Source organism: Rhagoletis pomonella, unplaced genomic scaffold, assembly GCF_013731165.1.
Source record: "Rhagoletis pomonella isolate Grant_MI unplaced genomic scaffold, Rhpom_1.0 Rhpom_scaffold_00002, whole genome shotgun sequence".
Classification (NCBI taxonomy): Eukaryota; Metazoa; Arthropoda; class Insecta; order Diptera; family Tephritidae; genus Rhagoletis; species Rhagoletis pomonella.
In genome coordinates this window covers 47,030,290-47,042,214 of record NW_023458556.1, presented here as the reverse complement: position 1 = coordinate 47,042,214, position 11,925 = coordinate 47,030,290, and the positions used below count along the sequence as shown (strand labels likewise).

General features: G+C 35.8%; 2 protein-coding genes across 2 annotated transcripts; both read right to left on the bottom strand.

Annotated features, from left to right (window-relative positions):
- Positions 1-3,970: 3,970 nt before the first annotated feature.
- Positions 3,971-4,772, bottom strand: LOC118734672. The gene is made up of 4 exons (XM_036464379.1): positions 4,669-4,772; positions 4,400-4,461; positions 4,230-4,344; positions 3,971-4,172 (listed from the first exon to the last, which is right to left on the bottom strand). Exons 1-4 carry the CDS (start codon positions 4,701-4,703, stop codon positions 4,109-4,111), a joined length of 276 nt encoding a protein of 91 aa, XP_036320272.1. The 5' UTR covers positions 4,704-4,772; the 3' UTR covers positions 3,971-4,108.
- An 866-nt stretch (positions 4,773-5,638) lies between these two features.
- On the bottom strand, positions 5,639-8,270 carry LOC118733728 (coatomer subunit delta-like). Its single transcript, XM_036463259.1, has 9 exons — positions 8,122-8,270; positions 8,008-8,047; positions 7,722-7,945; positions 7,263-7,663; positions 7,028-7,201; positions 6,653-6,966; positions 6,479-6,590; positions 6,250-6,415; positions 5,639-6,184 (listed from the first exon to the last, which is right to left on the bottom strand). Exons 1-9 carry the CDS (start codon positions 8,122-8,124, stop codon positions 6,056-6,058), a joined length of 1,563 nt encoding a protein of 520 aa, XP_036319152.1. The 5' UTR covers positions 8,125-8,270; the 3' UTR covers positions 5,639-6,055.
- Between the last annotated feature and the right edge of the window lie 3,655 nt (positions 8,271-11,925).

Here is an 11,925-nt window from a genome sequence, read left to right as displayed (position 1 = left end):
ATCTACAGGTGGCTTATCAGCATATGCACTTAACCGCGAGATGGAACGTTTTATTCGTCCTCGCAGCTGCACTAATTCTGCCCAATCTCTCGGCATCTTAATCTGTATTTCCGTGAGCGCTATCCGTCTCGAAGGACCAGCTTCTGGCGATGAATTGAAGTCTTAAATGTATCGCCAGATCGAGAAAAAATGCTTAATATAATTAATTAATAACTGCGCTCGATCGAAAAGAAACGGTTCAAGTGACAGAGTGAATACATACTTGCGCCTTATATATATACATGTGTAAGAATGAAAGAAATAAGAAAATATGTAAAAACTGCTGATATTAGTGCTACCGTATGGTTTGTGCATAAACCGATAATTATTTCTAACTTTGTCTATTCAAGCACGGCAAAACCAGATATGTTATTTTTATAGCATTCCTCAACAACGAGCTTTGGGAATATTTAGACATATATCAGCAGGGGGGTCCACCGAAACCAGTAAATTTATGAAAGGGGTCTACGAGGAAAAAAAGTTTGGGAACAAGTTTGGTCTAGATTAACAAAAATCTGACAGTGAGTAAATATTTGGAAAACGAAAGCAAATTTTCGCCGAAATGCCGATTCAGAATAAGAAAATAGGCGCAAAGTTTAATGCTTCGATTCCGAAGCGCCCCGCTAATGAGAAATTGGTCATTTAATTTTCTTTTGTGGCGTATGTTTGGACTTTAGGGTGTATGTCGAGAATTTATTTGCACTTTTAGCGGTGATAGCAGTAAATACACATCATATTCGCTGTAAAAAATTTCGAATTATGGCCCATCCATGCGTTCTTCAAGTTGCCAAGTCAACTCCGCACAGATGCAAAGACAGTCTAAGAGTGTTTATGCATCAAAATTAAATTTTGAACAAAATTCGTTTGAGTTAACTGCGGTTTGAATGAAACATGAGACCGTAAAATTTTATATTTGTTTGTTTAATTCTCTGAACCGGCCCTGTTATGATCAGTGTTGCCATTTTAGCCGTTTTCCGGCTAGATTTAGCCGGTTGCGATAGCAAACAGCCGGTAAAATCTCGATTTAGCCGGCAGCCGTTTTTAGCCGATTTTTTTAATTGGCTTTTTTTTCTTAAATTTCAAATATGTATATATGTTTCCATTTTTGACTAAGCGACCCAAAATCTGTTAGAAATGGCTACTAGACTTATCGTGGAGAAAATTTTCATGTCAGGCAGGGTTGTATAAAACTCGATTTCACTTATTTTTACTTTAAACGAAGAAGGGATTTTCTTCATAAAATGTTTGTTATAAATATCTTAATTTTAAGTGTTTAGTTTTATTCGCAAACTTAGAAAATAAGAAATTGTTTCACTGTTAAGACTCTATAGATGCGTTTGTGTTTGGATATAGTGCCGACAAACAGAATAAATATTACATGTAGATATTGTCTTCCCAGATAGCGCATTTTCAATTCTGCCTAAATTAAAAAACATAATTTTTGCCCACTCCCAAAGGTTTAAGGTAATGGAAAAATTCATATTTTCAAGCACTATGTACACATATATATTTTTTTAAACAAACGTTTTTGCTGAGAACTTATTCAAATTCCAAAAACCGAATGCCAACTTGAATTAAAGGACCCAACACTGAAGTGAGTCAAAATGAAAATAAAAGAGCACAAATTTTTATGTAAAGCAAAACTCGCGGACCGGTCATCTAAATGGGAGATCTGCAGTCTTGTGGTATCATATTTTACATCAGAATTGAAGGGATTTCAGAAAAATCTCACCAGTTCTTTTGTGTAACTGTGATTTTGCATGCCTTGTCAACATATGGCCTCGGTTGATCTTAACTTAAGGTCGTTGTTTTACTGCCTTAAAATTGAAGGGGAATTTTTACAGCGTTTTTTATGTTTATTGGTTTCTATTTGAGTGTATTGAAGATTGGTTAGTCTGAAAAGGCCTTGTAGGGAAGATAATAGGTTTGTTTGTCGAAATTCCAGCGAGAATTATCACTCAAAATATCAGATAGTAATAGTAATAAATAGTTTTCTTCGGAGTACCTTTCAAATCATTGGAATTAGCAAAATTAATTAAGTAAACAAGTATTAACTTACATTTTTCATTTTAATATCGCTCCAGTTTGTAAATTTTTAAATTTAACGAACTTGGTTATTCAAATTATCGTCGACAAAAAATCCAACCATGTGCCACAATCATATCTTTTTCCTAATTGCAAATTCTTTCTGGCAAAATTTTTTCCGGCTCGAATTTGTAACTTCTCTCCAAGAAATAGTCTTTTTACTCGTGATTTATTTAAATAAAATATGTGAAATTTAGTTGAAACATTTTAGCCGTTTTTAGCGGGTTTTATTTGCCAATTTAGCCGGTTCATCCAAAAAGTTCTGGCAACACTGGTTATGATATGGCACTTCATTCTATGTAGTAGTTTACAAATATGCACGTATACTTCTACAATCACCAAAATTTTCATAGGCTGTCTTTCTTTGATTTCGAACTGAAAACACATTGTGATCATATTGTATGGGTATACAGTTTAAGAGCCCATTTAATTTAGTGTAATAATGTGAAATTGAATAAGCCCAAAATCCTCGGCGACTTTTAAAAATTTTTTGTCTTAAGTAGTTTTTCCATGTAGGCTCGAAGTTTTTTTTATACATATGGAAAAAATGCGCAACATCGTATAATAAAAAATTCTCAAAAATTAACCAGAATTTGAGCTACTTCAAACTTGTACTTTATTGAACTGCATACCGAAATTTTCCCACAAATTTTTTATTATAAACTTTGAAATTTTTCTAAATTTTGTACGAGATAAGATCCGACTGTAAATGCCGAAAATATGACGAAAAATTAAAAGACCAAAAAAAGCTTTCAAAATAGCCTTGCAAAAATACTTAAGATTTAGGGGTAGGCAAACTTTTTGTACTGCTTTTTTTCTAACGAAAATAGAAATGTACTCCTCTCTCTGTTTCAAAATCTGGCAACCCTATTCAGGATGTTGTGGAAATGGTTTTGGATTTGCGGTTGGAATTGCATTTTATTGATGCGAATTTACAAATGCAACGAATATGCAAATGCCAAAACATTTACAATGTTTATCAAGCTAAAATTTTTTTGTTGTCTTTTATAAAAATATGGTTCATGCTCTAACAAAAAACAACATAAACCTACTTTCCAAAGCTTATACAGAATTTAGAAAAATTCCACGAATTTGTATCTAAATTTTGAGCCTTTTAACGGAATTATTTAAAATGTTTGGGTACGCAGTTACAAGGCTTAAAAAATCGCATTGATTTTTAACAATTTTTTTTTGGCTGACGGCTGTTGCTGTTTTTTTTCATATAAATAGGGAAATTTAGAAAACTGGCATTGATTTTTTTATCTTTTCGCAAATGGTTTTGCGCAGTTTCTGCCACAAGGAATTTATGTTTATGTGGAAAAAAATGCAAAACGACGTAAACAAAAAATAAACTATTAAAAATTAATTCGATTTTTTAGCCGCTCAAAACTTGCACTTATTTTACTAAAATTGTATAAGCCTTGTAACTGCGTACCCAAAAATTTTCTTTTAAAGAATGAAGGTTTGATTTATATGGTTTTTGTTAGAGACTGCATCATATTTTTATAAAAAATATAACAAAAAAAATGTTGCTTAGAAAACATTGTAAATATTAAAAAGAATTCTAAATATGACTTCAAGCTAGACGAACGCCGATATTCCCAAGCACAGTAGTTAAAGCAATAATCATGCGATGTTTTGTCATTGGCGTGGGAATGGCGCCGCAAAAGACATGTGAATAACATCAACACCTCACTCAGTCCCTATCTCAGACTCTCAGATGTACGCACAAAATTGTAGATTACTCTTGGGACTCTCAGAAATCTCGACGAAAAAACATTTCCTAATAAATACTCAATGAGAACATAAAGAAATATTTATATTTATGTATGTACTCTGAATTTTGCACAAAGCGACAGTTTTATGAATAAACTCCAGGAAGATTGGCTTTTATGTAATTTATATCTACAGGTTACACATGCATTTATGGTTTATCTCGTTGAATGATCAAAAGGGCACTGCACCAGCGCCTTAGACATTGCATTCAATTAGGTTTCTGTTTGTAAATAACACCGGTCAATTCTCCGTCCTTTTTTATGATGCATCGCCTGCAAGCAAACTATCATTAGAATAATTTTTAATATTTTTTATTAAATTTGACTAACTTGTTCCCACTGTACAGGTAAATGGCTGGTGGGTTTAAATTTGGTTCCAGTTTGCACGCCTGTTCTGAGATGGCCATACCAATTCCCGACATGTTAGGATTTATTTTCCCTTTTGCTAAACAAAAAAAAAGTATTTGAAATCAGTTTTTAAAACTTAATTTTATGCTTACCTCCCAAACATAAGCCTTGACGATTAGCCAGCAGCACACCCACTGTTTCCGGCTGAGAAGCACTGTAAGTAATGAGATAGCATAAGAAATCGTCTTTATTGCAGCAACAATAGTTGCGTTCCACATGCTTCACAATTTGCAGGTTTTTACAGGAAGTCGTTCCAGGTGACCACCTTCCATAAGGTTTATTAATGGATAAAACAGCTGTTCCTTCAAATCGTGAATATCGTGAAGAATCTGGAACGCAACTAATGTATGTAAATACTGACAATTCAGTAAGCACTTTCTCCAATGGTTGTTCCATTATTTAATTATTTTTATATATAGCGGAATTCTACAACTATGGCCTGAGATCAACGTAAACAAAGAAGTCCAATCAGCTGATGCTACTTTGTTTTAGCCGATTAATTCAAAGTACAAAGACAGTTATCGATAAATACAAAACAATCAAAACAAAGCGATTTTAAGTACGGCAAAACGAATGAATATAATAGCATATTTCCACACAGCACTCAATGGCTTTACTGAGCTTGGCTATCATGTGTATGAACCGATCCAAGGCGCATAAATATAGGCAAGCGCATATTATTAAAAATGTCATGCTATAATTATGTACTTAGAAAATATAATGGAGCGTTTGCATTGGCATCAGAAGAAACCGATATTTTATGATCGAAAAAAAATAAATCAAAACGTAACGATCGTTCGTGGTATAAGTCCACTATTAACGATTAAATTATTTGTATCATGATGATACTACGTTCGCTGATTTCGATTGATATATCTACACAATACACATAACAAATATGTTTGTGAAACCGCTATAAAAATTTGATTGCAAGGATTTTCCAAAACTTACAAGTTCCATTACAAACAAGCACATACCTCCCTAATACTGGGGCCATTGGTAATGCAAGCATGACTTTAATGCAATTCAGCCTCATTGCGTAAGTCGTAAATTAGGCTAAATCGTACCACTCGACAACAGTAGCATTGTCTATTGTCGTCCTGAAATAAGTAAACGACCAAAATCGTCGAAAACTATACAGTGCTGCCAAGTTTTTCCGTTTTAATAAATTAGTCGAGTGGAAATTTTAGGCAATGACGTGAAATTTTCGGTACGATTCGACTCTCGACTTGCATTCGACACGACTCTCGCAATGAGGGTGATTAATCACTTTTATTTTCCCTCCCATATATATTTACGTATATATGCCACAAAAAACTACTTTTCTAACCTAGAGTACATATATATATTTATTTATTTACGATTATATCCGCATTATAAATCATTGCAATTAATGCATTTAACATGTGTGGTGTTTAGGCAACAAAACTGACTTTTTAAATTATAAATAAGATTGATAAAAAAAATTTGGAATTTGTATTATACTGCCACTATTTATCAACGAAAATGCATGGCCAGCCCAATAACATCTACATACTTTTTCCAATAACTAATAGCATAATTGTTTCTATCGATGTGGGCTAGTAAATAATAACAGTATACATAAATCAGGTTATAAGTGTTCTGGTTATATAATTAATTTATGAATGTTATTTGCAAAAATACGTTTCACGCAGTTTTCTCCATTAATTGAGTGATAAATGTAGATGATTTCAACTACTACACTTATTTGATTAACGTTCCAATTTTTAAACAATTTCATATTTTTCTACAAATAGTATATTTTCAGTTGAATATTTTACTGAACTTTCGTCATCAATGAGGAATACATCTGTGGCACTTAGAGCAGCGTAAGGAGTTTTCGAAACGAAGTACACCTGAAAATAAATAACGTAGATATTGCAAATGAACGCTCTATAAAAACATGTATGTATGTACGTACTTGAAGTGGAAAGAAGTCACCAGGAATTGACGAATTGCAGCTAAACTCCATTGAACCGGATTTGTTGTTGGCATCAATAATGGGTATATTCCATTGAAGTATGTGCTTTCGTGCATCATAATTGTAAGTGCCATCGTATTCGGCAACAGATGGTTGCACATTCATACTTTTGTAAATAAAATAAAAAATAGAACTAAGTATAAATTTAGAATTGCTAAATGATACTTACGGCAGTGGTATGGAGATGGACACATCCTGCAATTCTAAATGTTGTGCCTCTAATTCATACTCAATGTTTACGTCGCAACCGCCTTCGCCATTTTCAGATGGCCAGCAGTTAACTGTATTAATAATACATGTAGTTAATTTATTTATCAAAATCATGAATGATCGTTATACTTACTTGTCAGGGGTATAGCAGCTTCGTCCTGTGTTATGAAACGCCACTTCAATACACCTACATCGGTATTTAATGGGAATGGTTTAGCGGGATTTTTCAACCCGATAATTGAGCGCGCCTTAAATAACTCTTTATCGACATTTGGATGTGTTTGCAATTGTATGCCATGGGCATCGTTGTTGTGCAATTTTAGTTTGATGCGTCCGAAATTTTCATCGGAAATACGCAACGTCAATAAACCGGAGAGCTCAAATTGTTGGAGACCTCCATCGCGACCAAGACGCACAGTAAGCTTATCTTCCATCTTGAGGTGTACACTGTTAAATGCATAGAATAGAATTAAGTGTGAAGTGGTCAGCATTAGTTAGCATTAGCAACCTTTCAGTGTGAACGTCTGAAGCAATTTTTGTCTTGGCTACAGCCACACTACTTTGACCGCTAATCGGTGTCAAATTTGAAATTTTCTCTCCTTCACTCTTCAATTGGTCAACAAAACTATCGACATCTTTATTTTTCCCACCTAGTTTCAAAGCATTCCGTGCAGCTGGTTTCCTATATAAAAGAGATGTTATTGTAAATGGAATAAATCCGAATTAATAAATGTGTGACTTACTGAGATTTTGGAACGGCTGGTTTCAAATCAGACTCAATCGACGGAGCACTGCTTATTGAACTGGAGCTAATGCCAAATGCATCCATACTACTGCTGCCACTACCGTGCCCACCTCGTCCCATTAACGCAGAACTACCACCACGTTTAGCTGCCTCTAGACGCTGCCGCTGCAACTCCTTAGCTTTTTCTCGCATTTTCTGATGTGCTTCACGTTCTTGAGTTTGGCGAACTGCTTGATATACCTTTTCCTCATGGGAGTCCATTTCAATAAACGTTTTGATTTGTTTTAAGTTGACGCTTTCACGATAACCAAGTGCAACGATTTCATCGAAAGCGAAAATCAAATTGAATGCGTTTTCCAGAATTTCTTTCTCATCCAAACTATGAGAGTACTCGGGAATCTAAAAAGAAAGATACACGATACATTTGTTTATACCACAATGTATTATAAAAACTTACCACTTTGGAGAATAAACGCAATGTTTCCAAATCTTCTAAAATGTTACTTGCTTTTGTTGTGATCAAAAGCATATAAAGTTTTTCCATTGGTTGATAAACATACCGCACTGATTCCGTTTCTACATATGTATGCTGTTTGCCGGATGTCATCAGCTTCGGAAATGCAGCAAGCAATCCCTCGATTCGCGCTTTAGTCATCTCCACAAATTGCCGTGATATAATCACTGTTAATGGGAATTTTTATTATTATTTTATTTATTGGTTTACAATACACTTCGGTTCATACCTTTGCCATTCTTCGTACACACCGCCGCAGCTATCAAAACCTGCACAAAAGACAAGTAAAGAAAATAGAATTTTTGCATAAATCCTAAACATACTGACTATCGTTTGCACTCACCATGTTTTCGAATATGTATATATGACTTTAGAATACTCTAAAATTAGTGCGAATGATATTAAAACCACTTTTTATCAACTATTCGTCTAGATTTACTCCGCCTGTAGGTGACGTGTTAGATTAATGTACGACGGATATGTCAAATTCATGCCAAGGAAACGATACGAGCTGTTGAAATGTCAATCGATATTTTATTTTTGGCTATCGATAGTACAAAAAATTGTGAAAAATCGATAGTAATATTCACACATTTAAATAGAAATTTACCAAAATTAAATAAGGAAATGTTTGATCCTTAACCCATTAACTATTTAATTTTAAATAAAGTTATAACACTTTTCACGAAATTTTAGGCCTTTTGCCAGAACATACAAACCCACAAACTTATTCCAATCACAAAGCACTTCATTTTATATAATAAATTTGTAATCAGTTAAAATTAAAATGAAAATCGCTCATAAAAAACATCAAATTGCTAAAAAAAAGGCATCCCAAAGCGATAGAAGAAGATGTAAACAAAAATAAAAAAAATAAAAAACGCTACTAAGACTTTTTTCTGATTACATGGCGGATTGCGTGATCTGTAGACGTTGGTTCATGGTATTATACTTGCTTCTCAAAGGGAAAGTGAATACCATCCATTGTGGCAGCATCACCGCCGCCGTCTCAATCACCGTCAACGATGCTTATGCGTCAAGTTACATACAATTCGTTTGACATTGCGCACGAAAAATCATAAACGCGCTGATACTCTTTGCAAAATTTGCTATTTACTTTTTCACTTCTTCTATTAGGTTTTCCTTCATTATTTCTTACATTCCATTTTTCCATAAGTATTAAAATTTTCACAAACTGGAAAAATTTATGTTCAAACATGTAAACAAAACTCTGAATAGTTGTCATTTGACGCAATCGCATAAGCAAAATTAAGAGTTGAGCTAATTTGTGCGGGACCGTCACCGTCAGCTTGTTCATGTAACTTACTTCATACAAATACACCGAATCAGCTTTTTTGACAACTGTCGGTGACGGTGACGGTGACGCAATGAACGTTATGCATGAACCAGTTAGAACAGATCTGACCGGTTGAGAAGCAGCCATTTGTAATAGCAATTGAGAAAAAAGTGTGTGACGTTCGTTATTTTGAAGTTTTCTATTTCTGTTTTGCTTCTTTCTTTATGTGTATTTTGTCGGTGGTTTATTTCAGTTAATTTTAAGTGATTTTTTGTGCAAATGTAATTAAAATGAAGTGCGCGGTGATTGGATGCAAAAACACGTACAAAAATAATAAATTGGTTAGCACAAACATATGCACAACATTGCTTGCACTTTCTTTATGCTTCGTCTTCATATTCTTTGTTTACTTTTCACAGAAAATAACATGGCGCCGAAATTACAAACGTCAGCCAGAAAATTACTTTTTTTTTTTTTGCTTCATCTTGTCAGATCTTGTGTAGTTGGATCATGGTATTATACTTGCTTCTAAAAGGGAAAGTGCATACCATCCATTGCTGCAGCGTCACCGCTACCGTCTCCATCACCGTCAACAATGCTTATGCGTCAAGTTACATACAATTCGTTTGAAATTGCGCACGAAAAATCATAAACTCGCTGATACTCTTTGCAAAATTTGCATTTTACTTTTTCACTTTTTCTATTAGGTTTTCCTTCATTATTTTTTACATTTTATTTTTCCATAAATATTAAAATTATCAAAAACTGGAAAAATTTACGTTCAAACATGTAAACAAAACACTGAATAGTTGTCATTTGCCGCAATAGCATTCGCAAAATTGAGAGTAGAGCTAATTTGTGCCTCATCGTCACCGTCAGCTTGTTCATGTAACTTACTTCACCGTGCATCGAATCAGCTTTTTTGACAGCTGCCGGTGACGGTGGGCATTGGACGTAATGTACTTTCACTTTAATGGGCTGTTTTTGCTTACGCGTAAAAGCACATTTAGCGCATTTAGCTCTAAATGCTACTCTAAATGTACATTTATCCATACAAAATTCCTCACCTAAATGCAACTAAATGCAACTCCATTTTTGCATTAAGAGTCTAAATGCTAAAAGCAACCCTGTGATCTTCCAAAATTTCCACGATTCGAACATGGGTTAAAGAGAAAAAGTGGCAACATTACTTTTTCGAGTATACTGTTACGATTATCCTCGAAACCTTGAGGGATTTCCCAAATATACTCGGGCTCGTATCGCTGGATTGTTAAATAAATGCTAACGATGACCAAATTGTAGTACAATTAACTTTATTGTACAACAAACAATTTACAATACTTGCTAATACAGTAAAAACACTTTACAATACTTGCTAAAGCAATAACAACGCTTTACTACTTGTTAACACAATTAAACTTATAGCTTGCTTATTCGCAACTCAATTCTCCGCTCACTTTACTTGTAGCTTGCTGACTTGTAACTCCCTCACCTTCGCGTTGGCGGCGCCCTTATATACCTGCGCTGGCACTTATGGCAACTCTAGAACATTCTGAAGTTTAGCGCTCATTCTCTTTCTCTCGCTGTTCGCAGTGTTCATCCAACTTGACGTTTCTCTTTGTAGAACATTCTACGTCATTCTTCGAACATTCTGCCTATTTCTCGTTGTTCGCTTTGTGTTGCCGCAGTATTCGCCACACTGCCCTCCACCTAAGTCTGATCGTCCCGATCAGACACACTTGCGGTTCCAAACGCTGCAAGCCTTTCCAAGTGGACCACCTTCATCTTGTTTCTTGGTCTCCCGACGGTCTGGATCCGATACACTACGTCATTTAGCCGTTTTACGACCTTATACGGACCTTCCCAGTTGCATTGTAGTTTTGGGGACAAACCTTTCTTTCGTTGTGGATTGTACAGCAACACCAAATCTCCTTCCTGGAAACCCTCGGAATTCATCGCCTTATCATACCTGGCTTTCATTTTGTCACTCATAATTTGTGTGCGCTGTCTCACAAGAGCATGTATCTCTCTCAGCTCCTCTTCCAGGATGTTTGACGTCTCTTTTCCAATCCTTCTAGCATCACCAGTCACCCCAAACTTCAGATCACTAGGCAAACGGAGCTCACTGCCGAATATTACCCTTGCAGGAGTTTTACCCGTTGTTTCATGCACTGCTGACCGGTATCCCATCAGGAACAAGGGTATGCGGACATCCCAATCTTTTTGATTCTTGTCCACGACCTTCCGCAAATGCTCTTCCAGGGTTCGGTTGAACCGTTCCACCATGCCGTCTGATTGGGGATGAAGAGCCGTCGTTCGAGTTTTCCGGATACCCAGTATCTGGCACATCTCTTGGAACACTGCCGACTCAAAATTTCTTCCCTGGTCAGAGTGCAGCTCTATAGGTACACCGTATCTCGCAACCCAATTGTAGGTGAATACCTCCGCTACTGTTTTAGCTTCCTGGTTTGGAATCGGGTATACCTCCGGCCATTTGCTAAAGTAGTCCATAACCACAAGGACGTATTTGTTTCCCTGTGCGCTCATAGGAAATGGACCGGCTACATCCATGGCAATCCGCTCGAAAGGTGCACCTGAGTTATATTGCTTCATCTGGCCATGACTTCTGGATTTCGGCCCCTTAGCTGCAATACACTCCGCGCAGTTAGCAATCCACTCTGCGACCGATTGCCGACAACCAACCCAATAGAACCTCTGCTTAACCTTCTCCAGGGTCTTCGTGATTCCCAGGTGCCCTCCACTAGGACCATTGTGGAATTCCTTGAGTACATCCGGAATTCTTACCCTTGGAACTACTATCAGGTTGCGGGAGCACTGGCCATCTTCGCT

What these genes read in the sequence shown, in the direction of transcription:
- LOC118734672 (XM_036464379.1), bottom strand. Translation starts at nt 4,703, where the DNA reads ATGGAACAACCATTGGAGAAAGTGCTTACTGAATT. An exon ending in GAGAAAGTGCTTACTGAATT is followed by an intron (nt 4,462 to 4,668) that starts GTCAGTATTTAC and finishes CATTACTTACAG; the next exon opens with TGCTTCTCAGCCGGAAACAG. An exon ending in TACCTGTACAGTGGGAACAA is followed by an intron (nt 4,173 to 4,229) that starts GTTAGTCAAATT and finishes GTTTGCTTGCAG; the next exon opens with GCGATGCATCATAAAAAAGG.
- LOC118733728 (XM_036463259.1), bottom strand. An exon ending in GTGTACGAAGAATGGCAAAG is followed by an intron (nt 7,946 to 8,007) that starts GTATGAACCGAA and finishes TCCCATTAACAG; the next exon opens with TGATTATATCACGGCAATTT. An exon ending in TCCATCTCCATACCACTGCC is followed by an intron (nt 6,416 to 6,478) that starts GTAAGTATCATT and finishes TATTTACAAAAG; the next exon opens with TATGAATGTGCAACCATCTG.